At 53.9% G+C, this 27,655-nt stretch overlaps 1 protein-coding gene and 1 pseudogene across 1 annotated transcript in view; one reads left to right on the forward strand and one right to left on the reverse strand.

Moving 5' to 3' along the window:
• IGSF21 (immunoglobin superfamily member 21) overlaps positions 1–27,655 on the reverse strand; it is a 235,192-nt gene that overhangs the window by 25,451 nt on the left and 182,086 nt on the right. Inside the window, exon 4 of the mRNA XM_045998080.1 lies at positions 14,142–14,260. Coding sequence (XP_045854036.1) covers positions 14,142–14,260 — 119 coding nt within the window. The remainder of the gene's footprint in view (positions 1–14,141; positions 14,261–27,655) is intronic.
• LOC123947647 lies at positions 2,361–5,486 on the forward strand (annotated as a pseudogene).

Genomic DNA, 27,655 nt, shown 5'->3' on the forward strand with positions numbered 1-27,655 from the left:
GGGGGAAACTGAGTCCAAGGATGCTCCATGAGCTGGCAGCCGAGATAGGATGGCTGACTCCCAGGCCAAACCAACCTGGCGTGTGGAGTTGGCCTCAGTTTCCCCTTCTGTACAGGAGGCTGTGGGATTCCTTTGCTCTCTCCAGGAGAGGCTGCCAGCAGCAGACCCTGCTCCGGGGGCCGGCTCCCCATTGCCCTGCCCTCCCTCCCCACTCCGATACAGCTCTGTTAACACCGCACCCTCACACTCAGGCCTGCTCCTTAAATCACGGGGCCCGAGGCGCTGCAGTTTCAACGGCCACATATCACCTGTAATTAAGGGGCCTGTCCCAGGGAGGGGAAGTTTTTCTGCCGGAGACACTAAATTCAGCTCCCGGTGGTGAAGGGGATAAAGCATCACACTGACCTAACACTTGTCAAGGCTTAATGACGCCCCCGTGGGCCAGCTCCGGGTGAGGGGGGAGCCCGGAAGGCTGGGGCTGAGAGGGGCGGGGAGTAGGTAGAAGGAGGCAACCGTGGGACGAATACGGAGCCCCCTGGTCTGGGGGGCACCGCAGGAGCACCACGCAGGAGCAGGTGACGACCTCCGGGGGGTGGGGGGCAGCCCCCCTGCCTGCACAGTGCCAGGGAGCAGATGGGTCTCTCCAGCTTGGCTCAAGGGTGCACAGTGGGCCCCTCTGTGAGAAGCTACACGGGGGCTCCTTAGCAAGGCGACCTGGGTTTGAATGCAAGCTCTGCCACTCGCTTGCTGGGCAGCCTTACGCAAGCTACTTAACGTCTCTGGGCCGGGTTTCCCATCAGAATGGGAACGACAGAGCACCTGCCTCCTAGAGTGGTGAGGATTAAATGAATTAATATATTTCATATACTGGAGCCAGGCTTGGCTCCCGTAGCTGCAAAATTCACCTTTATTCTAGAATACCTGCCCGTCCCACATGACAGTCGTTCCCCCAAAGCGAGAAAGCACTCGGCAGGCCTCAAAATGCTGTTTGGAGCAGGACTTGCACAAGTGAGGAATGAATAGGCGAACGGTCTGCTTCCCTCACAGGACGGCTGGTGACACCCGCCTGTGGCCCCAGGGACAAGCCACACAAAGCAGTATGCAGCTCGACAAAGCTGCCTCCTCCTTCCAGCCTCCCTTCCCAGTCGGAGAGGTCACACAGCTTGTCCGTCTCACACCCGGAGTGCCCTTCGGAGGCTGGGTCTCCACCCCGGCTTGCGGCCTCAGGTCCCCACAAAGGAAGACACCAGAGAACTTTTGGGTCATACTCTAAGCTTCCCTTCATGAGCAGACTCGGTCTTCTCTTCTGTAAAATGGGGATGCTGATCTTCCTGACTTTCCAGAAGGCGGAGCTGACGGGGCAGCCCAATTATTCCACGCTGTCGCTGTTGAGAGGACCACTGGTCTCTGGCCTAGGCCCATATGGCTGTCATATTGTCCCCCACTCAGAGAGGAGCGGTGTCCCTCTGTCTTCCTGGCAGCCTCACACAGAGGGACAACTGGCGACTCTTCTTTCCAGCAGCTCTGAGCTCAGATCCCAGCCCACTCAGTGCTGTGGGATGTTCGGTAAGTTCCCTACCCTCTCTGTGCCGTGCCCAGTGCCCACTGAAATGGAGGCAGGATGGGGCCAGCCTGCGGTGAGGAGACTAGAGTCTGGACTGGGTAATGGATGGAATGTGCTGGGCCTGTTGCTGAGGGCACAGTAGGCTGCTGTCAAGGGCATGCCTCCTTTGCAGGCCCGGGTTCAGACAGGGAAGGATGGAGGATTCCGGAAGCCTGTGCAGGAGGTGGTCAGCAGGCTTGGGACTTTGGGGCTGAAACTGGGAAGTGACCGTCCTTGGTCAATGACCCAGTTAGCTCCAAAGTGGTCCTCTGAGCCCCAAACCCATCTGTCTGGCCCCTGTCTGACCTGGCTCTTAGCTGGTGACCTAAGCTAGTGGGAGGCCTGAGGGCGGGCGGGCAGTATCTTTTCTCCAGGTCCCTGGCCAGGTGGAAGCTCTCCAGGCATTTAAGTGTGCCGTCCCTGAGCATGCTCTCACATCCGTCCTGGAAGACCCTGGCCTCCCTGGCCCCGGTCCTCCGGGCTGTAGCTCCCCTCCAGCAGCCGAGCCCTGACAACTGTCTCAGGCCCCTGAGGCCCATCGAGCTGTCCCCTCAGAGGCTCCCACGAGCAGTAAGGGGGCCTGCATATGTCCTTAGAACCACAGTCTTGCCTTTCCACCCCAAAGCCCATCTCTTGCAGTCACCGTCTGCTAAACGAGACCACAGGTCTCACCGGTGCCTTCTTAAGGACCATCTCCATCCAGGGCTGGGTCCCGCCACGTCCTCCCCATCTGGTCCTATCTTTCCGATTGGTCCCCATGTCCTGTGGCTTCTGTCTGGAAACGCCTTGCACGTCCAGCCTCTACGGCCCCAGCCCAGCTCAGCCTCCCCCTCCAGCTGCCCGCGCTGTCCTCAGAAGCCGCTGGCAGACCCGGGCCATCAGCTCTCTATCGCCGCCATCCTCAACAGCTCGGTGGGCTGAGGACTTTCACAGTCCTTCTAGCAGAAGTTTCCAGATGATGTAACTGACGCTGGGGAGGAAAAGTCACAGCGAGACTGCTGGAGGGCGGTGAGGCTGCTCTTTCCTGGTGTCCTCTGCAGGGCAGCATGGGACCCCACAGTCCTCACTGCCTGGTTGGGAGAGCTCCCCTCGGCTGGCGTCACTTCCTGTGGCCCTGACCCCACTCCCCGGCCCCGAGGACATTTCCAGGGTAGAGATCAGGACAAGGTCACAGTAAACACATGGCCCTTTTTGAGAGCATTCACAGTGAGCTCTGACATAGGACATTTCCTGTCCCAGGCGGGGGAGGGGGGGTGGTGCTGCTGTAACCCCCATTTAGCAGACGGGGAAACTGAGGCTCAGGAGATGGAACAAACCACTTGCCAGTGCAGGGCAGTGGCTCTGCTGAGGGCTTGGAGCCGGCCTGCCTGGGTTCAAATCCAGTTCTCCCCTTGCTAGGCCTGTGCCCCTGGGAACATTTTCTAGGCTCTCTGCTTTCACACCTGTACAATGGGGAAGGGAGTCGTGGGCCTTCCTTAGAGGGCTGTTAGGACAATGAGTTAGCAGGTGCGGAGCAGATCTGTGCCCGGTGTGCGGTAAATACTCAATAAACATTTGCTGCTTTTATTATCGGGAATTCCAGAACTGGGTTTAAATTCTATAGCTGAATCCAAGGCCCATCCCTGTCACCATTCCCCAGCTCTCGAAGGAAGTAAATGAAGTTTCCAGTCAACCTACTTGAATAGAGGAATGAGTCTTCATGCGGGACCACGCAGCCCTCGCCCGGCTCCGATCTAGAGGACCCTGGGCACTCGCTGTCACTCACCCAGAGCCAGTAGGAAGAAGGACAGGGAAGGGAGGGGGCTTGGAGGTGGGCCTGCCAGACATTCGCTTGGGAAACAATAGTGCCCAGGCCTGGTCCTCTGGACCCTGAGGGGCATCTGGGATGGGAGGTGGAGGTTTGGGTTTGCCCCCTCCCCCTCAGCACCCCAAACTCCTCTGTGGCTCTGGATTGGATCCCAACCTGCTCCCTATTTCCTCCTCCTTGTTCTGAAAGCAGCCTTGTTCCCCGGAGCTTGTGGCCACTGCCATCGTCTGGGGCCAGTTCATATAGTGTAAGCCCAGCAGGCAGCTCCTCCACTCGGGCTCCAAGACGAGCAATGAGCCGATCATTACCCACCCAGCAGGCATCACAAGCTATGGAGAGGACTTCGTGGCAGCCCTGAGTCTCGCCTCCCAGCTACCCTGCCTGGGGTGCCCCAGGGATTCTCAGACCAGCGGCCTCCCTCCATGGACCCATGCTGTCTCCTGGACTGCCACATACTCAGGGCATGCACTGGATCTGCCTGGGAGACGCACCTCTCCCCATGGCCGTCCTGCACACAGGCAAGCATCTCGAAAGAGGTTCTGCAAGCTGGCGCCTGCTTTCCCGCTAGCATCCTTCATAGGCAGAACTGTGTTTCTTCTTTCTGCTCAGGCCAATGGCAGCAACACCAGGCCTTTGAGGGGTACAGGCTCTGTCCTCAGCCCTCAGATCCCCCATCCTCCTTGGAGCCACAGACATTTCTCCTTCCCAGGTCTTTGACATTCCAATTATTGGTCCTGGGAACGTGCTCCTTTTTCTAGAGAGGAGCACCAGGCTGGCTGTCCAGAGGATAAGGTTCAAGAATCTAGCCTTAGAAAGCAGAGTCCCAGATCTCTAAAAATCCTAGTTCTGGCCTGGCCTCATGGATGTGAGCTCAGCTCTGTCAGATGAAGTAGGCTCTTTCCCCTGGGAGCTTTGACCAGCCCTGGGGGAGCTTCTCTTCAAGGGAAAGCTTGAGGAACTGGCCCCAGGAAGACTTCCCAGAGACTTGCTGCCCCAAGTCACACAGCAGGGGAGGGACAGAGCCAGACTGGAGATGGCCAGATGGCTTTAAAAAGCATCAGAAATACACACGTAAGGAGAGACGTATAGGTCAATGGAACAGAATAGAGACTCCTGAAATAAACCCTCACACTTATAATCAATCGATTCTCAGCAAGGATGCCAACACAGTTCAGTGGGGGAAAGAAGAGTTCACAAATGGTACAGGGACAACCGGACATCCACACGTAATTGATGGAGACAGATGGCTCCTCCACAGAATGTAGAAAAATTAACTCAAAATAGATGATAGCTTTCTGTCTCCTCCAGCCGTCCAAGAGTCTGCAAGAAGGCACAGGGGAAGAAGGTGGCTCCCGCCCCTGCCATCACGAAGAAGCAGGAGGCCAAGGAGGTAGTCATTCCCCTGCTTGACAAAAGGCCCAAGAATTCTGGCATCAGACAGAACATCCAGGCCTTAGGGGACCTCACCGACTGTGTCAAATGACCCCACTCCAGACTTTAGAAATGTCTAAAAGTGCCTCCTACAATTAACTAGTTCAGGGCTGCCAAAGGGCTACTTACTGCTGGCCCACAGATACAAACCGGAGATAAAGCCAGAGAAGAAACAGAGATTGCTGGCTCGGGCAGAGAAGAAAGCTGACGGCAAAGGGGAGGTCCCCACTAAGAGGCCACCTGTCCTTCCAGCTGGGGTTAACATGATCACCACCCTGGTGTAAAACAAGAAGGCTCAGCTGGTAGTGATTGGCCCTGCCATGGATCCCACTGAGCTGGGTGTCTTTCTGCCTGCCCAGCATCATAAGATAGGGGTTCCCTACTTCATCGTCTAGCAGAAGGCCAGGCTGGGGGGTGTCTGGTCCGCAGGAAGGCCTGAATCATTGTTGCCTTCACACAGGTTAACTAGAAAGGTGAAGGAGCTCTGGTTAAGCTGGTGGAAGCTATCAGGATTGGTTACAATGACAGATATGATGAGATCCACCGTCATTGGGGAGGCAATGACTGGGTCCAAAGTCAGTGGCTCTCATTGCCAAGCTGGAAAAGCTAGAGGCCACCAAAGGACTGGCCACCAATCTGGGATGAGTGGATGCTGTTGAATTTTCTGTACATAGAAGTAATAAAGAAGTTATCTTTCGGGCAGTGTCAGAAAAAGGAAGGAAGGAAGGAAGGACTGATGGACAGACGGAGGGAAGGAAGGAAGAAAGTAACCATAAAACTAAATGTTAGAGTTTTAAACTATTAAAACTCAGGAGAAAAACAGGAGTAAATTGTGACCTTGGGTCAGGCAAAGCCTCCTCAGCTAGGACACTAAAAGCACAAGCAACAGAAAATAAATGCAGGGAGTGAACTTCATCCAAAGGAAACCCTTTCATCCTTCAAAGGACACTGGTAAGAAAGGGAAAAGATAACTCACAAAAGGGGAAAATATATGCAAATGTTACATCTGATAAGGCCCTTGTATCTAAAATAAAGAACGCGTGCAGCTTAATCATGAAAATCACCTAGTTGAAATGCTCCTGCAATCCGACGGCATTTCTGCAGAGAAGGTGTCCAAAGGGCTCCAGAGCACATGAAAAGATGATCAACATCATTAGCCATTAGAGAAACACAAACCAAGCCCGCAAGTAGAGCCCCTTCACGTCCACCAGGATGGCCATAATCAACAAGACAGGCAGTGGGAGTGGGTGAGGGTCTGGAGAGATGGGGACCCCCAGGGCGCTGGAGCAAAAACAAGATGGCGCCACTGCCTGAAGTCCTTCCAAGGGTTAAACTCAGAGTTACTGTTTGGTTCAGCAATTCCACTCCTCGGCATACACCCAAGAGATCTGAAACTGTACGTTCACACAAAAACCTGCCCGTGAACATTCCCAGGAGCATTACTCATAACAGCTGAAAAGTGCAGATGTCTGTCAACTTGTGACTGTATAAAAGAAATGTTGAGGGACACCTGGGTAGCTCAGTCGGTTAAGCCGCTGCCTTTGGCTCAGGTCATGATCCCAGGGTCCTGGGATGGAGTCCCGCACTGGGCTCCTTGCTCAGCAGGGAGCCGCCTTCTCTCTCTGCCTCTGCCTGCCACTCTGCTTGCTTGTGCTCACGCTCTCTCTCTCTTTCTCTCTCTGACAAATAAATAAATAAATAAGTAAAATCTTAAAAAAAAAAAAAAAAAAGAAATGTCGTGTAGTGTACAACAGAATACCATTCAGCCATAAAAAGGAACGAGGGACTGATGTGCACTCCAATATGGATGAAGCTTGAAAACCTTATACTAGCTGAAAGAAGTCACAAGAACGACAAAGACCGTCTATTGTGTGATTTATATGATATTTATATGAAATGTCCAGGCCAATCCACAGAGATAGAAAGTAGATTGGTAAGGGTTACTTGGGTGGCTCAGTCGGTTGGGCGTCCGACTTGATTTTGGCTCAGGTCATGATCTCAGGGTTTTGAGATCGATCCCTGCATTGGGCTCTGCTGTGCTCAGTGTGGAGCCTGACTGGAATCCACCCCCCACCCCCCCACCTCCTACCATTCATGCGTAGGCTTTCTCTTTCTCTAATTAAAAAAAAGAAAAAAAAGGAAAGTAGATTGGTGATTACCTTAGCCTGGGGCAAGGGGTATGGGATGGGGAGTCCTTGTTCATGGGTATAGATTTAGAAAATCTTCTAAAATTGGTTGCACAACTGAAAGTGTTTGCACAACTCTGAGTGTGCTAAAAACCATTAAATTTTACACTGTAAGTGAATGAATTATATGTTACATGAATTATAGCTCAATAAAACAGTTTTAAAAAGGGGGGGAAAAGCACCAGATGCGCTTAATAAAAATCCAGTAAAACATACTGGAAAAAAAAAAAAAGCAAGCTATGCAAAGTTCATTAACAACTGCTCTCTGCAGTGGGACCTGTCGCCTGGCCCCAGGTTTTGAAAGCATCTGGTGTGGTTTGGTGCCATGATGGCCTTTGGTTCCAAAATTCTACATTTACTGGCCATCCTCACTTGGAAGCATACAGAAGAGACACAGGGATCCCACAATAGGACATTTTCTTAGTGCTTATTAATATATTAATAATAGTTGGACAGAATGGGTGCATGTGTAGGATGTCTTTCCCTTTGTTCTGCCGTTGTCTGGCTGGATGTCTTTGGCAAGTTACACACCTATCAGTTTCCTCATCTGGCAAAGAAATGGCAGCACCCGCCTCCCGGAGCTTTAGAGATTATGTGATAAGTTAGTTTAGGAAGACCTTCGTTTAGCCTGGTGTGCAGCATGTTCATAAAGGCTCAGCAAAGGGTACCCCATGTGCATGGGAGTCAGATGGCAAAATCCTCTGGGATTTTGGGAAATGGGATGATGATACCTCCTGGCTCAGCGACTACTGCGGGCCAAACTGTGTCCCGGAGAAAGATGTGTTGAAGTCCTAACCCCCAGCACCTGCGAACATGATCTTATTTGGGAAAAGGGTTTTGCACATGTAACCAAGTTCCGATGAGGTCAGGGTGTGCCTTCATCTGATACCCGGTGTCCTTAGGAGAGGGACATGTGGACACAGAGATCCAGAGCCGCAGAGGGAGGCCGCCCTGTGAGGATGGAGGCAGAGCTGGAGGGAGGCATCCAGGAGCAGAGGAAGGCCAAGGACTACGGGCCACCACCAGGAGCTGGAGGAGGCAAGGAAGGATCCTTCCCTAGAGCTTTCAGAGGGTGGTGGCCCTGACGACACCTTGATTTCAGACTTCTGGCCTCCAGAACCATGAGGGAATATATTTCTGTGACTTTCAGCCCTGCAGGGTGATCATTAGTTACTGGCATCCTGGAGGTATCAGGCAGCGGGGTCAGCCCGGGCTTCTGCATCTGTCCTGAGCTAGTCATCTCCCCTGATGGCACCTGAGCTCCACGAGGCAAAGAATTCCTCCTTCTCCACTGCATCGTCGGCACCTGGAACTGCACCTGGCCCTGGGCAGATGCTGAGTCAGACAGCGTGGGATCAGGTGCATGAAGACCTCAAGTCCATGCGCTCAGGCCTCCCCTTCTTGGAGGGCCTTGGTGAGCATCTGTTCGAAATAACCCCCTTGCCCCAGACTGGGCCTGCCTCTGCTTTGCTCAATCACCCTCTGATACCTACAGGCTCCAACGGTCTCTTTGTTCGGTCTGCCCCCCTTCCTGCCTGAACCAGGCACGAGGACCAGGAATTTTGTCTGGCTCATTACTGAAGCTCAATTCCATGACCTACAACAGCCCCTGGAATGTACTAGGTGCTCAATAAATGTTTGCTATAGGAATGAACCAATGAAGGCTGGATGAATGAATCCCTGAGATTCGGAACGCCTGCGTGTGGACGTCCAAGCAAACTTCTAATCCATTTTAACAACCACAACAAAACTCTTCTGATGTTTTTACTAGAAAAACAGTTCAGTACTGGACTTGTCCATGTCACAAGTGGGCACTGACCTGGATTTGGACCCAGGGTTGCTGGACTCCAAGGGTGCTCCTTTCAGAAGGTTTGAGCAACGAGGGGCCCAGGGTCTAAGTGGACAGCGGTCCCCATGGGGCCTGGGACACAGGAAGTCCCTGAATTTTTGAGTGCCATGTGTTTCTGGGCAGGGCTCGGTCTCATGGAGACCCCCCCCAAGCTATCTTGTTTCTGCATAATCCCACCTCGTCACCCCCATGCTTGCTTGACCTTTGTGTCAAAGGAGGGGACGTGTCCCTTGGGAGCTCAGAGCTGCTGTTGGGTGCACCAGCTCTGGGCTCGGGCAGATCTGGTGGACACCCCCTCCCCGGCTCTCCCTCACTTGGGGGATCCCCTTAGCCCGCAGAGCCTCCTTCCTTCTGCGAAATGGGATGATGGTGCCTGTCTCGGGGCACACTTGTGATGGTCGTGTGATCAACAGTGTGGCGGCCATACAGCCTGTGCTTGATGGAAAGTGGCCTAGATTTTTCGCTATGGGTTGAGAGGGCCTGCTCGGTGGCAGTCCTGTATGGCGGGGGAGGGGGGGGGGGACAGAGAAACCTTGGCTCTCGGCCTCCTGGCGGAACCAGGAGAGCAGCGTCTCTCAACACTGGCAGGGGTGGGACGTGCGGGCTCCCATTTAATTGATTGTAACATCGCACCCCGAACATGCTCCCCGCGTAACCTGCACCCCCGAGAAGAGCCTCGGCAATCCTCCCGTGACTGTGTATAATGTGTTCCTGGGGCCCAGCACGCAACTTTCAAATTGGCTTACAATTTATCTGCAGCTCGGATAAAAACATTTTAATGACTGTGTGCGGCACGAACCCTCGGTGTCACCCACGGGGCTCCCAAATGTCTTTTCCCACCACATAGCGGGGATGTTATAGGCGTGAAATTACAGCCGCTCTCACATTTTGATCTGCACCCCGAGGCCCGTGGCAACAGCGCGGCAGAATGTGCTAGATGCAGACTGAGTGGCAGAGGATGGGAGGCCGGCTCGGGAGCACAACCGCGCTGTGCTGGGGACGCATGCAGGGGCTGTGGGACGGGCCCCGTTTCTCGTCTCCCTTTCCCCCACCGTCTTAGGAATTTCCCCTTGACCCCCAAATCAAGGAGGAAGCTGTTTTGCCCCACTGTTGGTGGTCACGGTCCTCAGGGTCCGTTGTCGCTCAAAGGAGACCCCAGCTTTCAACGGCCTCCCCTTGCTTGGAGGGAGTGTGTTGGTGCCTGCGTGCGTGGTGTGTGTGTGTGTGTGTGTGTGCAATGAGCGTGTATGCCACGTCACAGGCCAAGGCAAGGAGCAGGTTGTAGGGCTTCACACCTGCCCTGAAATATATTTAAAGGAGGAGGTCCGGGAGGGGGAGGCAGAGTCACACAGCTTTCAAGTCTTTCTAACTGTGACTGATGTGTAACCGGCATGGTCCCTATTAGTCGTGAGAGATGGTATTCACTGAGCCCTCGGAAGGTGCCGGGTGCTGGGCTCAGGGCACTCTGTCCTGGGGATCATCTCACGGAATGGCCCCACCTTGGCCAAGCCGCTTCCTCTTCGAGCCTGGGTCTGGGCGACAGGTGCCGTGAGGTCTCTGCCTCCCAGGCTGATGCGGGCTGCTGGAGCACAGGAGCTGCACAGCGGACACAACCTCACAGTCAGCCCCCCGTCGCTCCCAGAACACCCCATCCCCCAACCTTCTGGGTCTCAGTGAGCCACAGAAGGCATGCCGCTCTGCTGCTATGGGACGGGGACGGCCACAGTCCTGCAGGCCCAAGCAAGTCCCTTCCCTTCCCCGAGACTCAGCCTCCATCTGTGGGTTGGGGATGGCAGTCACCCCGACCTGGAGGGGCTGTTGTCAGCATCAGGGGACACGCTCTACCGAAAGCACTCTGGACCTGGCAGAACCAGCGGAATGTAGGTGCAGCTGTTGTTAGCAAAACTGGGGTCTGTCCTCACTCCTCCCCTCAGCAGGAGGCCAGGAAGAGAGGGCAGGCAGAGGGATGCAATTCCCAGAACCGGGGCGGAGCTGGGTCCCTGTGTGGGGACTCAGTGCACGAAGCTGTGTTTCTCAGACTGGCTTGAAGCTCCTCAGAGTCATGAATGGTCGATGAGACTCCCAGCGGCAAGAGACAAATGACCGCAGCTGTGCCCAAGAGCACACAGGCCTGAGACAATAGTACTAGAGACGATTAAGTCCAATGTATGGAAACTTTTGGCTGCCTCATCTGGGCTAGGTGCTTTGCAAACATCATTCATTCATTCATTCATTCATTCAAAGATTTATTATTTTAGGGAGAGAGAGAGTGCAGGGGATGGGGCAGACGGAGAGAATCTCCAGCAGACCCCCTGCTGAGCACAGAGCCGGATGTGGGGCTCCCGCAACATTGAGATCATGACCTGAGCCGAAACCAAGAGTCGGATCACTAACCAGCTGAGCCACCCAGGTGCCCTGCAAAAACTTTATTCAAATTAAAAAACCCCTGACGACTACTCTAGGGGATAGCCACCCTTGTCCCTATTTTACAGATGGGAAACTGAGGCCCAGACAGGCTAATGAACACAATAATGGATCTGGGATTCAGCACCAAACTTGTGTGTCCTGGACTTGTACCACAGGGCTATAACATGTCCTGGCTCACAGGGGTGTTGCCAGGATTCCGTAAGACAATGTGCAAGAAGCCAGAAGCTCAAGCACTATTAAGCACAGGGTGGGGACAGACAGTGGCTATGATGTCAGCTCAGCTGCCGTCTTGGTGAGCATGGGAGGACCTGCCCCATCAGGGGACAGCTGGGCTGGGGCCACCAATAGCAGGCACAATGACCTCTATGCAGTGGATCCATCAGAGAATGGACCAAGATGGGTGAGTGCTCTTTCAGTAAGAAGCCTGCCCACAGGTACCCTGAATTTCCAGAGGTCAGAGCCTTTCCCTGAGTCTGGGGCCACTGGGAGGTCCTAACCCCTTCCTGGTCTCCCCGACAGCCTCAGCCTCCTGCTCAGTAACTGGGATCTCATTAGCTCTCTGCTCCATCCCACATGGCTGCCACCTTCTCTCGGGAAGAGCCCAGAAGCTCACAGCTCCTTGCTGCCCAGACAATGAGAATGGAGGAGAAAAGTCTTGGCCAGCTGTGCCTCAGGCAGAGAGAGGAGCCACGCCCACCAGGAGCACACCGGCTTGCTCAGCCAGGACCATCAGGCTATCTGTGCAGTTCTGGTCAGTCCCACAAGATCTCTCTGGGCCTTGGGTTCCTTGCCTGGCGGGTGGGATAACGGACTTAAAGATGTCAGAGCTAGGAGGGGGCTTAGAACCATCTGGTTACAAGTCCTCCTTGTATGGAGGAGAAGAGAGGCCATGGAGGGAGAGCAACCTGCTCAGGGAGATTTGGTGAATTCATGAGGAGGGTGGGCTCCCTGGTGGAGGTGGCTTTTGAGGACTCGGTCTTTGCTCACATAGAGAGAAGCCTCAGCTGGAACGTCTCTACTGCTTCCAGGGGTGCAACAGCTGTTGCGAGAGGCAAGATGCCTGGCTTCTGGCCCCAGCTCTGGGCTGTTATCCCAGGAGGATTTTGTGATCCTGGCTGTGTGACCCTAGGCAGGTTGCTTGCTTTCTCTGTGCCTCCATATCTGTGTCTGCAGAAGGAGCTTGATAATACTAGTATACACCCTCGGGTGGGTTGTGAGGACTGAATGACAGACATAACATGGGAAGTGCAGCCAGAAGACCTCCGGGGCCTCCTCGGGTCCTCCCCCCAAACTAGCTGCCGCCCCAGCTGTAGACACTCTATCCCCTTACCCGCCGGATTTTCTGCCCGGGATTCGGCACCGTCCACAGCCTCTGTGCGTGCTTTATGCTTGGCTCATGCACCCGATACAATTCCCCAAGGACCTTGTCCTATCAAAGGAGACACACTTACCTAGCACATAGTAGATGCTCAAGAAATATCTGATGGATAGATGACCATGCACACATCCTCATCAGACTGGGAGCCTCTGGATGGTGTACCCTGAGTTTTGTTCTTTACCAGGTTCCCTGGGGGTGACCAGCCCCAGGGGTGGGCACCAAGAACGCGCCTTTGGTGAGGGGACGACAGCAAGAGGGGGGTTTTCCTGGCACGGCCACCTCCCCGCCGCAGCCCAGCCCCCAGGAAGCCAGAACTCGCCACATGCTGCTGCTGTGGGAATCAATGTCCCTCTGGAGGTCTGGCCTTTGGAGGTTTTCAATTTCCCCAGAAGCGGTGTCTTTCCATGGGGCCTTTATGCTTTCATTGATTGCCTGACTACGACAAGCTTTGTTTCGCTGCTAAGTATCATTTAATAAGAAAATCAGAGAATGCTGGAGCCCAGAGTCAGGGCCAAGTCCCTGGAACACGGACAGCAGAACTGGAGAGTGTGCCTGACGAGAACGTCTGCGCCGATGGAGGCTTCTGAGACTGCTGGGAGCAAAGCCCTTGTTTGACAAATGGAGAAACTGAGGCTGGGGTGGGGACACAGACAGCCAGAGACAGGTACTAGCCTTACTATCCTCATCTTGCAGATGGAGAAATGGAGGCACAGATACGGGGTCAGACCCCAGGACGCCCTGACACGGAGTCCAGTGTATGTCCTCACCAATGACTTGATGCTTCAATGTCCCAGGAAAGGCTGGGGGAGGTTCACTCTCTGTAGCCCAAATGCATCGCCTCCCCCAGGGAGGCTCCCAGATTGTCCTGTCCCCAGAGGGGGACCCGCCACCACTGCACTGTCCCCATGGGCATTTCCTTGAACTTAGCTCTTGGCTTCAGCCTGGAAAAATGCTCCCACATCGGCCTTCACACTGCTCAGCCCCTCCCTCCCTGGGTCCTCACTGGGTCACAGGGCCCGGAGCTGGGGGTCCACGAATGATCCACTGGACTTTCATCCCACCCCTGCTTACAGACATGGACACTGAGGTCTGCTGCTCCTCGGGAAGCCCTCATTCCTCTGTCAGCCCCTCATTTGTCCCAGTCAGGGTGTTAGAGCCCCTCCAAAGTGCCCAGGCCACAAGGACCCAGGGACGAGGTCCGGCCCTGCTGTCCTGAGGGTGGGGTATCAGGATTGGGAGAACGGCTTCCTGAGAGGAAGTGGTAAGGCCACACCTGTCCTACCTTGGCAGGACTGGTCTTCTCGCTCCTTGGGGTGAGAGTGGGAAAGAAGAGGGTTCACGGCCTCCCAGAGACACTGCAGCAGCTGGTTCCTGGGACAGCCCCTCCGTGCACGGGGCACGCACACACACACGCACAGCTCCTCACTGTGACCCCAGGGGCCGGGGGGCTCTGCACTCACCCATGACGTTGAGGAAGATGTTGCCCGATGCCAGGACCACCTTCTCTCTCGTGGCGCGGTCGTAGATGCCCACGTGGCATTCATAGGGACCGTTGTCGGAGATGCGGACCTCGGGCAGCCTGAGGGAAGGAGAGGGGCGGGTTGAGGGCCGGTCATAGGGCACTGGAAAGCAAAGCACCCCCACCACCCCCAAAAGAGTCCCCAAGCCTCACTGTTCAGCCTTCTGGACTGACCACGTGCTCCAGTGCTATGCTGGGGGGGGCGGGGAGCAGCAACATTTATGCAGCACTGACTGTATGCGCGGCCCTGTGTTCGACACTTGGAGAGGTGAAGGTGCGGGGGCTGTGTGTTCAACCGCGGTTGTGTCTGGGCTCTTTTCAGTAATGGTGCCCCCCACCCAGAGGGCCCCGGGTATGCCCAGAGTGAGAGGCACCTGCTGTGTGGCCCAGGCTCAAAGCTGAGCCCTAGCGGGTCACCTCACTCCGCCCTCCACCTAGGATCCCTATTCCCACCCCGTAAATATGGAAACTGAGGCTCTAGAGGGGGCACAGATGTCCCCCCCCCCAAACCACCACCGATATGGCTAATAAGAGCCAGGATGGGAATTTCAATTCCTCTTTAGGACCTGAGTTCCTATCCCTTTGGGTCCAGCCTTGGGGGCTTGAGAAGAAACATTAAACTTGTCATCTCCAAGGAACCTCTGTCCCAGCAGATTAGTGCTCCCTGTCCCTCAAAGGGTGAGTCTATCCAAGTACAAAGCAGGGAGGAGCTAGTTCTGCCTGGGGTCCTCAGGAGGGTGCGGTGGCCGGGAGGGACGCAGGCTAGACCACTTCTGCATCAGGGAAATCGCTGTGTCCTCCAGCAAGTTCCAACCTTCTCTGGACCTAATCATGCAGCCATAGGGGAGGCTCTTCTGGCCACAACCCAGAGGCAGTGGGGTCTCTGCGTTTGGGTCTCAGGTTGTCATGCTGTAGCACAAAATAGAAAGAAGCTCACAGTCACAGTCACAGTCACGGTCACGGTCATGAAACACTAGCCACCAAAGTGGCCCCTCAGTCCCATCAGAAAGCGGCAGTAGGGGAAGGAGAGGGTGGTGGTGAAGGGCACTGCATGTGGATCCTGCCCTGCCACCCAAGGAGGGAGGTTCCTTCAATCCAGCTCTCTGCTTCCACCCCCACGTGAGCGTGTTGGCTCAGCCGACCACCTGCTCCCATCAGCTTCTGCTGTGCACTCCAACCTCAGAGGCACTCTCTTCTGTCCCATCCCCTGCCCCTATCTTTGTCTCCCAGCTCCGTTCCCTCCTGCCTCCATGTCCCCCACCTCCCTCCTGACTCAATGTCCCCCACACCTGGGCTCTCAGCCTGGGTTCCACGCTCTAGGCTCAGAGCAGAGCCCGCCACACATTAGCATAAACAAACACCTTCATTTACATAGAATACACAGAGGCTGACATCTGGTCTACTGACTTGTCATAAAAGAAGTGAGAGAACTGATGTTTTTCATCAGGGAAACTTTGTGGGGAAGAGGCTGCCTTCCTTCCCTCCCCGCCCTCGGAAGAGCACCCTGTCAGCGGGAACAGCAGGGGACTGTCTCCCCTCGGGAGCTATTTTGTTTGCTTGTAACTCAGCTAAACTGGAAAAACAGCCCCTCTATCAGGCATCGTTGCTGAGTGACAGTGGCCTAGAGTGACATGTTCGGTAACACTCATAGGTATCAGTTATACGGTAAGTGACTCGTGCAGGGGACACGTGTGCAGGGGACTTGCTCAGGAGACAGCCCCCTAAAGAAAGAGGCTCAGGAGACACATGTAGCTGGCATCCACCCAGGCGATGTAGAGGGAATGGTGACAGGGTTGGCCCCCAGGCGGAAACGTGCAGGTAATTGCCACGTGGGTGATGCACGCAGGCATGTTTAGGGGAGAGCCATGCAGGTGACGTGTTTAGGTGCTACGCTGATGACATGCTCAGGGGACAGTAACATAAACATATGTTTGGGCGACTTGTGTCGGTGACACAGAACAGGTGGTAGAAGACGGCTCAGGGGACACCTGGGTTGGTGCCTTGCGAAGAAGGCAGCCTTCCCCTTAGGACTTTGTAGAGACTCGGCTGTTCCTCCTCTGGGCTCCCTACCTCCTCCAACTGTCCCAGACCCGCTTATGGACACCATGCTCCCTCTCCCCAACCACACTCAGTGGCCAAGTCCTGGGCGCTCCACCTCAAACCCATCCTGTCCTATAGCCACATCCCCCCTCCCCCCTCCTTTTCTCACCTGGAATGTGGGGAAGAAGTTTCACTGGTTCTTCAGCCCTGGCTAATCTCCCTCCAGATCTGTTCTGCAGGTGGAACCCAGATCTTTTCAAATGCAAATAGAATTAATGGCACGTCCCTACCTAAAGCCCTTCAGACTTCTCTCTGATCTTGAAGATTAAAACCCGCATCCTTATCCTGGCCAACAAGGCCCCCACTGTTGCTCCCCGCCACATCTCCAGCACCTCTTAGCCTTGCCCTCCTCAAACTACGACGGTGTTCTTTCCGTTCCTCCCATTGCCAAGTGCCTTCTTGAAAAATCAACTTCATTTTGGAATCATTTTAGATTGACAGGAAAGTTGCCAGAGAATACAGCATTCCCATACGTCCCTCACCCGATTTCCCTCATTATGAACGTCTTAAACCACCGTCGTGATTTGTCAGATGAAGAAGCCAATGTTGATACATCACTATTAACTCAAGCCCAGACTCTTTCTGAATGTCCCTGGTTTTTCTGCTACTGTCTCTTTTCTGTTCCAGAATCCCACCCAGGACCCTTCAGAGTTGACAAAGTTGCACTTAGCCCAGTGTCTTGTTTGCTTCTGCACTCTTGCTTGCAATATTCTCTTTTCCTGGGAATGTTGCATTTTCTTCCCCTGGCTGCATCCTGCAAGTTTCAAAGGAATGGGCACCATCTGGACCTGGGGAGTGTGCTGGATGCATGGCCCTGATGGCTCTCACGCATAGCCTCCCTGTATCCACGTCTCTGGCCAATCACCTTGCAGTTCTTCCCATCGAGGGGTGGAGTCTCTTTCCCATTCTTGGCCTCTTGACTTACATTGACCAAAGGATGTGTAGAAGCGAAGATATGCAAATTCCAAGCCAAAGTCTCAAAAGAACTCTCTCTGTACCCCCTTGCCGCCCCCTTCCCCTCACTCCTGCTCTCTCTCCCGGCTTCCTCCCTGAGAACAAGTCTCTGATGTCGACAAGAGCACACAGAGACATGGAGAGACGGAGGTCCCAGCTGGCCCAGCCATTCCAGCCAAGGTCAGATTTGAGAAGGAACCTAGTTAAGCCCTAGACTCATGAGCAATAATTCATGGTCATTGCTTTAAACGATCCAGGTTTGGGATGGCCTGTTATGCAGCAGTAGCGGACCGATCCAGGAGTACTTGTCTAAATTGTCACTGACGACTGATGTCGGTGACTCTCTAACATCTTCCTCCCTTGCCATGCACCGCAAATGCTGGGAAGGCAGATTCAGCCTCTGTCTGGTCTACCAGCATGTCCCACAACCATGCGTGGTGCTTATTGTCATAGTCCGTACTCAACCAACATTCAGTACCTGGGCGGCAACCTTCCAGGAGGCTGTGGAGTGAGCACGGAGAACCCTGTTTCCCTCTGTGCTGGAAAGCAGGTGTGGAGTCTCATTCTTACCTGCAGACATAGCAGCTTCCAACGCACGGCTCGGATTTGGACCAAACGCCTCATCTGAGCTCGTGGGCTCAGTGCTAGCCTTCCAAAGTGGATTAAACGGCCCGGTGACCTCCTCTCCCCAGATCTGAGTGGCATTGATCTGCATGCTGGATAAAAGGCCTTGCACAGAGAGAGGGGCCCTGACGGGCTGGAGCAAGAAGACCAGCTCTCATCAGCACTGGGCTCCAATCAATAAACTATTAATAACTGCAAAGGTTTCTGGCAAAATCAGTGTAATGCAGTTTAGTGGCTGGAGTTTACCAACACTGACAGTGGTTCTGAAGGGCATGTAATTGTGTTTTTAAAAAACTGGACACAGAGATGGGGGGGGGCACCGGCTGTCCCCATGGCCTCCGTGGCTCAGGTTAGGCCATGCAAGGGCTGGTCCCTGGGGCTTCTGCCAGGCCCAGGGCCAGCACTAGTGTGTAAGCCTACTTCGTACTACGTCCCATGCTGAGTTTTGGGGGTGAGAAGCCAATACAGAGATGCCAAGGATTTTGGTTCCTGCCCTCATGCCTTTGCCCAGGCTATTATCTCTGCTTGGACCCCTCTTCCTTTCTTGTCCACATGGCCAGCCTCTAGCCAGCTTTCAAAGCCTATCATGTGATCCTCTGTCTTTGATCCCACCCCATCAGAGAGTTGACAAGGCGACAGGGAGTAACTCAAGAGTTTAGCTCAGAGCCAATGGGGCATCATGGTCCAATGGACTAGAATCCTCTGTACCTAGCAATCCTATGTACATAATATGACCAAGGTCAGAGAGGAAGCAGGTGGGTGCCATCACTTGAAACCAAGCCTGGCAGATGCCAGAGCTGGAGAATTGTCTCTGGGCCCCATCGCCTCCCCCCCCTTCACTGCTCCCGGATATTCCTTCACCAACAGGCAGGTGAGTTTGAGCGTTCCGGTACCAAAATTCGCCTCCACTGCTCTAGAGCGCATTTCTATTCTGAGCCCCACCACTATCCAGGTAATGAGAGCCATCTGCTTCCTCCCTGCTGGGAGAAGCAGGATGGCCTTTTATTTTCCTAAATTTCCTTCCGCCAGCTTCCGGTGGGCCCCCTCAATTCCGCTGACTGCAGTTCCCCAAGCAAGTTGTGTTCACATTCTCCACGCCTGACCCGACTTCACAGCCTCCGCTCGCCTCTCCTTTCATGGCTTTGTCTCTCCACTGGGAAGACTCCTGTATTTGCACAGAATGGAGGTGGTAGACTCGGGAACAGGGAGCAGGATGGGGAGGAAACAGAATGCGTCTTCGAGTTTCCCTTGCTGTATTGTTAGGGAATCAGGTGATCCAGTGAGACACATGTGCGGATATCAGAAAACTAAATGAATGAACGAGATGGGTACACTCAGAACAGAGCCTGGTGCAGGGTAGGCGCTTGTCGGTTTCTTCCCCCTACACCGTTACATGATTACATTTTTAAACTATTAAGCACCAGAAGCACCAGGCGCTGTCTGCACTGACTACGACTAACTAGCCAAGAAGACAGGGAACCACTTTTCAACAGCAACACTGTAACACTATAAAACATCCTCTCTACCCAGTCTGCCTAGATGTCTCCACACTTCTTGGAAGAAGTCGGCTGGACGTTAATGAGGTTGCCCTAGGATCAAGGTCATCTTGATGAACTCCAGTCTCATCCTACCACGTCCTATGGCGAGTACCGTGTGTTAGGTCGGGTTGCCCCTCTACTTATACAGGTCTCTGGGATCCTCGCTTCTTAAAGGAATTTTTTGTTTGTTTGTTTATAACTTTAGTGAAGTATGATTGACAAACTGTGCACAAAGCTTAGACATTTGATGGCTTTTGACATAGGGAGATATCATTGAGACCGTTGGCACGATCAAGCTCATGAACATATCTGTCATCCCCTCCCCAAGTTTCCTGGTGTCCATTTGTAATCCCCCAGCCCCGCAACCGCTGATCTGCTTTCTGTGCCTGTAGATCATATCTCGTAGGATTTCAGGTAAAGTGATTTTCTCTATGAGAAAAGTATGCGTGGCATTTAGATATGTGCTTCTGACCCTCTTTCCTTCTAATCTCTCAGGAGAAAGGAGGTGGCAGGACAAGTGACAAGACACTTGCTCTTTCCCTTTTCTCCCTTCTGCCCATTCTGCTCTGTCCGCAACCTCGCCATCTGTGTTCTTTCTTGCCACCCCTCCCTGCCGGATGCCCATCCTCCAGGCCATCCTCTCCCTACCCTCCTGCCGGAGTGACCTTATCATAGTGCAATCTGGCAGGTCCTTTTCCAACTTAGAACCTTCCCTGAGCTTCCATCCACTAGAGGATGAAGCCCAAACTCAGTGACACCGAGACCATTTCTGATCTGGACCCGGAAAGGAAGGAGAGAGGGATGGAGGGAAGGAAGGGGCGTGTGGCCTCACATCTTTTGCCAAAATTCAACAATCAAATAAGAAGAGCTGTCAGGACCAAACTTTTATAATATGCCCTATTTAAAAGGCGTTTTGTAATTCAGATGTCTTCATTTATATACACAATACCTCATTCTGGTCTAATGGAGAAGATTCAGGTAGCGATTAGTCCTGTGGGGCTTTGCTTTAATGAAGAGAGGAGAGATCCTTTTCATTTGTGTAACCATTGTTTGCATGGAAACAGAGCTTCTGAGGGACTGGGAAATCGTTCCTTCTTGCAAGTAGGTTAAACACACCCCCCTGCAATCTTATTAGCCCAGTGCTCGCTCTCATCCCCGCTGGAAAGATCTCAAGTGGGAAGTAATGAAGTTTTATTGTTTGTGCATCTGTCATGCCTCCCTGATTGACTGCACAGCCCCCGGGGCCCAGATCTTTTTCTCTCCCTCCCTCAAACACCTGCTTACTCTCCAAGTTCAGGGTTATGCTCCCGCAACGCAGGGGTAACTATCGCAGCATACCGGCTCCATCTCTACAGAGCCTTGAGGCAGGGCTGAAAAAAAATGGCCATAAAGTCTCTGGCAGCCGTGGGTGCTATTGGGATGTTTGCTAATAAGACACTTGGAAAAGGTTTGCTGCCCTCTGGGAAAGGCAGCGCGGGAATTGGCTCTGCCCCCTCCCTCACACCTAAGCCATTTGCAGAACCTGCCTGGGAGTCCGGGGCCAGTTTAGGTCTGTTTGTTTGACCCAGTGGCCCAGGTGTGCACCTGTTCAGCCAGCTCTGGCTGCTACCCCTTCCCGGTTGCCCTCGCTCCTTCTGACCTTCCCCTCACAGCCCTGGTGGCTACAAGAATCCCCCCCACCCCAGAACTAGGAACTGGACTGGCTACCACGGATAGCATTTGTGGCAACTGGCAGACCTGGGAAAGCTACCAGGGAGGGGTGAGAAAGGGCCTTGTCTCGGGATGGTATCCTCTTTTGGAGACTCTGGGAGGGTACATGGGTACAGACCTCAAACTTGAATGTACTCAACTGCCCAGGGTCTGGTTGAGATGCAGATCCGAGTAGGTCTGCACAGGGCCCGAGAATTTCTAACAAGCTCCCAGATGATGCTGTTGCTACTGGCCAGCAAACTCCATCTCGGGTTCTCAGTCCTTCTCCCTCCCCTGTAGGTCCGTCCATCTGCTTGACCCTGCCCTGCCCCACCAGACACACTGGGTGGTCCCCTCCCATTGGCTTCACCAAACCCCAAATAGCAAGCGTAGAGCTTGGAAATCCTTGACACACGTGTGCTCCTAGTGAGTACTGCTGAGTAGAAATGATCAGAGAAGAGATTTGCCACTCTTTAAACCACCAGGGGCTGCCAAAAAGCTGGCCACACACGGAGCATGGCCTCCATCCCTCTCACTCTGCTCTGACTCAGTGCCGAATCTCTCTCTGCCCTCCTGAGCCAGACCCTGTGCCTGTTCTCTGTCTTCCAGCTTCTGAAAGAGATGATGGCTTTCCTGGTCCCCTGGGAGGTGAGTCTAAACTCAAGTTCATCCCGGAAGGTGCAACCCAGACCCTAGACCGAGATCAAGAGCAAGTGGGGTCTCATTCTACCTGGTGGGAACTTGGCTAATGTGGCCAGAAGTGATAAGACCTGAGCCATCCATCATGAATATATTTGAGGGAAGCTGCCTGTGGGGGAGAGAAATTTCAACCCCAATGGGATGGGGATGAACATTCTGAAACCCGGGAGCAATTCCCTCGCCTCCTTTGGGTCGATTTCCGGAGTTTCTCCTCCAGCGAGCCCTTGATAGGCACAGACTGCGGAGATGTTTCCCTTGGGCGGGTGTGGGGCCACGGGGACTGCGTACTCAGAGATGCTGGTGGAGGAAGGAGACTCTTGCTTAAGCTAAGGGGGTCGTCCCATGTGCACAGAATGTACATGGAGGAGGCTGGGTGCTTGGTTCCTGTAATATCAGATTTCTCAATCCAGCCTGGTCGCTTAACCAGGGCGACAAACTAGTCCTGGTTTGTGCAAGACTTTCACCATTTCAGCACTGATATTCCCATGCTCTAGAAGCCCTTCAGCTCCAGGCCAATTGGGCTACTGCTCACCTTCTCTTTGACAAATGAGAAAACTATAAAGAGAGGAGAGATCTGCCCTAGGCCAGACAGCAGTCAGTGGCAGATCAAGGATGGAGAGGCCAGGCTACCTGTGTCGGCTGATACAGAGAGGGACCTGGGCAACAGGCTACCAACGGCCCCCCACATGGTGCCTTGAGGATTGTAAGAGCCTTACAGACCCCTCACCTGGGGCCCATAGGGACGGTCCCTGAACTGTGGCTGCTTCGAACCCGAGGCCTCAGTGAATCGGGAGCTCCATGAGTCCAAAATCCCTGGTGCTCTTTTCACAAGACAAAGCTTAAGAGTTGGGGTCCAACTGCTCCTGCCCCCAACCGAGCAGAAGAAGGACCTGTCAGAATTGCTCCCTGGGGCAAGAAGCCCCCGGCTGCCCCCCATCCCCCTCCAGCCACTCCCCACTCCCCCCACCCCTGGGGAACCAGTCAAGGGTCCAGTCAGTCTAAATGTGGGGACATTTAAGTGGCACAGTTAGGGGTGAACAGGCTGTCTCTAATTAGGGGGCTCAGGGACTTGGGGGGAAAGGGATGGAGCTCTGGGCAGGGGGCCTAGGGCTGCCAGAAAAGCCCCTTAGCTAAGGGCCTAGCCTGTCCCTTGGCACTGAGAGCTTCATTACCTTCTTCCTTGTGCGTTTTCCCCTTTCTTTCCAGAAACTACCTGAACTCTTTTTTTTTTTTTCCCCAGGGCCTTTGAAAAGCCATTAGTGAATTTCAACCCCCTTTCAATCTGAAATGGTTTCCATCATAAAACCTCTCAGTGGGTGCAAAACATCTGTGGTTTCCAATCAAATGTGGGGCTGCTGGGTGGTGGTGGGGGGATCATGGGGAGGGGTGGCAAAGGAGGGGGAGAAGTTCCAGACCATGCCAGTCCCCTCCTGCCCTCTGGCTTCCCTCCACAGTCCTGGGAGTCTGGACCCAGCTCAGGCCCTGCCTGGCCCCAGAATCTGTGGGTTGGCAATCCTGGCCATGGGTTCTTGAGGTGGTGTAACAGGGACCCAAGGGCTGTGGGTCTCTGGCCAGCCCCTCACTCTAGCGACAGCGAAGGGGGAGGACCCAGGTAAGGCCCCCTTCTGCCCCTGCATTGGCTTTCCAAGGGGAGGGGTTTCTCTCTCACTGGCCCACCCCTGAGGTGCACCCTCCTACATTCTAGAACTTCATTCCCTTCCTCCCAGTCTGGAGGTGCTAGGCGCTCGTGCCAATCCAGTTAAAACTCCTAAGTCTGTGTGATGTCAGACAGGTCACTCTCTTCTGCATCTGGACTCTAGGGAGCCTTTGTTCTGAGGCTCACAGGGGGGTCACTGTGCAAGGCCCCTCATTCCTGCCTAGAGGAGTGCTCCAGAAACGGCAGCCGGGATCTCCCAGTGGTTGCCCTCGAAATGACCTGTCTCCGAGGTGGGAAAATGTCTCTCAGAATCAGATTTGATCTTGCCATGTTGCATTCTCAAACAAAAACCTACAGAGCCGAACCTGGGATCCCTAGATCACCCATATGTGGGACGTTAGTAACGGGCGCTGGACGCTGACAGATCTGGGCTCACTGGCCCCTGACACTTTGGCCCTTGATGCCTGGTTGGTGGAAGGTGGGGAGTGGGGGGGGGTCACTGAACCATCCATCCTGGCCTATCCCACCCTGTTCAGCTGCTACCATGAGCTTCAGCCAGAAGCCCACTCCCATCCTCCCTCTCGCTCTGTCCACCCCATTTTCCTGACTCTCTGGTCAGCTGCCTTCCCCTCCCCAGTCTTCCCCTTCTGACCACCCCCCACACTCTCCCTCCCCTTCCTCTCATGGCCTCTCCTCCCCAGCCTCTTGCTGCTGCCATGGAAACCACTTCCTCCTCCAAGCCCTGATTGATCTGTTTCTCATGGTTGGCATGTTCCATGCAGGGTCTGGGTGGGGGGGCAGGCAGCAGTGGGAAGACCAAAAGGCTCAGGACGTCCCTTCCACCTGTCTTCACCCCAGGCCATCCCAAGCCCAGCAGGCACAGGGCATGGGACAGGTGCTGCCTGGAAAGACTCTGGACAGTGGGGAACCAGAAGCCAGGCTGTGGGCCAAAGGGACCTCAGACAAAGAGAGCTGGGTGGTGACCAGCTAGAAGCGAGGAAGAAGGCTGGGGGCTCATGGCTGTGCCCGCTGCCTCCTTTCTATTCCTGTGGATGCTTCACTTTTTAACAGAAATCCCTGCCTCTCTGCCTTTGCCTCTCTACTTGGCGGTGGTGAGAATGGGCATCAGGAAGATCCAGAGTGTCTTGGAATCAAGACTGCCTTCAGTAAGAACAGGAAAGCATGGAAAGTGGCCATTCCTGGGGTCCCACACTTCCTGGCTCCAGTGATCACTCTGGTCTTGTTTGATGAACACAGCTGCACCCCAGAGACAGAGGGATTCTAGATCACGCATGCCTCATTCATCTCTGCATGTCAGTGGTTCATTGAGCACCTACTGTGTGCAAGACCCAGTGCCGGGCACTTTGCACACTCATCTCTTTCAACCCTCACAGAAGCCCTTTGGAATAAGAGAACAATAGTAATAGTAATAATAGAGCCTCCTGTGTGCCCGGTACTCCCAGTTTTATCATGCTGAAGTGAGTGATCTGGGACAAGTTATTCAGGATCTGTACCTCAATTTCCCCATCTGTCAAGCTCAGTCTTCACAACAACCTCATGAGCTAGGTATTAGTAGCATCATCCAAAATTCACAGATAAGGACACTGAGGCACGGAGATGTTTAGAATTTGTTGATGCTCACTCAGCCGGAGGACATCAGAGCTGGGGCTCAAACCCTGGGAACGGGGCCCCAGAGTCGATGCCCTAAAGTCCCATGCTCATTGCCTTTCAAGGTGGGAGTGACACAGGCTTCTGCAAGGTCACTGGCCAACAGCAGGGCAGAAGGAAACTCCTGCAGACTGGAACGAGAGGGGAGGGAGGAGCAGGACGAGTGAGAGCAATGAAGAAAACAAGGCAGCCAACTGTGCAACAGAGCAATGGGCTTGGCTCTGGGCCTCCGCTGGCGAGGCAGCGCACGCCTGGCTGTGTCTTCTGGGGACCGAGGGTGGAACCCTTCATCTGCAGGGACCCCGTTTTTCCTGGAAGCGAAGTCCAGCAAGAACCCATCACATGGGTCCCTCTACTATGGTATTGGAGTGGCCCAGATGCCAGTCTCTTCAACCAGTTTGACAAAAGGATCAGAAAAGAGGCTTAGAGGCATGGTTCTTGACCCTGGGATGAGCAGGCAGCGTACCAAGGCACTATAATTCAGAGAGATTTTGTGGGCCAGGCCCCAGCCAGCCGGGCTCTCTGGCATGGCTATCAGTCAGCCCAGCCTCCCCGCAGAGACCCAACTGGGGGAAATATCCTCAGAGTCCAAGATGGACACAGCAGCCAGCAACGTCCTATCTTTTAGGACCTGCCACCACCCAGCGAGATCAAAATGACAAACCTCTTAGCAGATTAGGAAACTGAGGCCCAGACAGGCCAAGCAATTTGGTGAAGGTCACGCGGCCAATGCCGGGAAGACCCGGGGCCGGGGTGCAGATCTGTCTGGCTCTGAGAGTCCCGCGAGAGGACAAAACCTGAGACGGCGGCCTGCAGCTCCCGCTCTCCTCAGGGATGGCCCCGGGGTCGCTCAGAGCAGGACCAATTACCCTGGTTGACTAAAGCAAACCTTAACTTTCCCTGCAAACCTGCAGCGGGGCCTGGGGCCTTGTGGGAGGGCCAACCCCAACCAGGTCAGCTCATGGGTGACCCGAGGCCAAACCCGATTCCTACTGTTTCATCAAAGCTGAACTAAAAACAGCCTTTGCACGGGTAGTGGAAAATTGAAACTCACAGCTCCCTCTTAAGGCTCTTAAACAGGTCAGCCCACCAAAAGACCCAATCCTTCAGTCTGGGTTCTCTTAAAAAGTAGGGCAGGCCAATTATGTTTTACTGTCCTGAGCCATGTGGGGCTGAGTGTGGGGAAGGTCAGGCCAGGGCGCCTGGAGCTGCTGGCAGATGGGAGACAGAGGAGACAGTCAGCCTCTCCCATCAGCCTCTTTGTCAAAACAAAATTAAAATGCCCAGACTCTTGCTGGCATCGAGATCCCATCCAAGGTAATAGGTATTTATCTTAGCGGGTTCAGTTTTGGGCTCGATGCCACGGGGATGTGGAAACTGGAAGGTGTCTTGTTCACTGCTCTGTCTCTCGTCCCAGTGCCGTGCCTGGCACCGAGAAGACATTCTAGAACGATCTCTTCATTCAGACCTTCATTCAGTGTATGTTTACGGAGTACCTACTATGTGTCAGGGCCTGTCTGAGGTGCGGGGATCCCGCTGGGAACCATACAGACAAAAATCAGTGTGAGCTTTAAAAAAAATAGCATGCTGGTGGCTATAGGCATATGAAATAAAGACAGGCCAGGGATAGGGCACGCTGGGAGTGCAAGTGGGGGGTTCAAATTTTAAATGTTAAATTGCAGGGTGGTGGGGGGGCACTTGAGCAGAGACTGAAGGAGGGGAGTGAGCGAGCCATGTGGACACCGCGGGGAAGAACGGATGCCACCGACGACCGCTGAACCCACATGAAGCACCACAAAGTCTGCCAGGCACGCTTACATTCATCATCTCCTTGTGAATTCCTTGGACCGACTTTATGAGATGAACGACGGGTATGTAAATTACCAGTAAAGTAACAGAAGCTCAGAGACAAAGTCAAAGACAAAGTCTCCTCCTCACAGGCTTACCTTCTGTGTAAGGAAGTTAAACAATTCAACAGCTCCTCTCTTTCCATAGCAATAGAACCCCTGATAGCTGATCACATGGCTGCCTGAAATAAAGACTACATTTCCCAGCTACCCCCAGAGCAGGGGTGGTCATGTGACTATATTCCGGCCAATAATAGAGGTGTTATATACAGAGTCCTGAAGGATCCTTAAGGGCAGGGGGATGTGTCCTTCTCCTTCCACTTCCTGGTCCTTCTGGCTGGAACCTAGTCCCAACAGCTGGAGCTGAAGCAGCCTTCTTGGACTGTGAGACGACCTTGAGAATGGAGGCCATGCACAGTGGAGCTTCAGGAGTGAAGGAGCCAGAATCCCTGACACCACAGAATAGCCCACATGCTCTGGACAGGCTACAGAGGCTCTCAGAAAAAAAGAAACTTTTATCTAGTTTAAGACACATTTACTTTGGGTTTTTGTTACATGTAGCCCAAACGAATACTAACTGATACAGTTTCAGACAACAGAAAGCAGATGGACTGTGGGGAACAGACAGACGATTCCCTCCTGTAAATCCAGCCGCCCCTGATGGCAGTAGATTGCTATA

This window comes from Meles meles, chromosome 1 (genome assembly GCF_922984935.1).
Source record: "Meles meles chromosome 1, mMelMel3.1 paternal haplotype, whole genome shotgun sequence".
NCBI lineage: Eukaryota > Metazoa > Chordata > Mammalia > Carnivora > Mustelidae > Meles > Meles meles.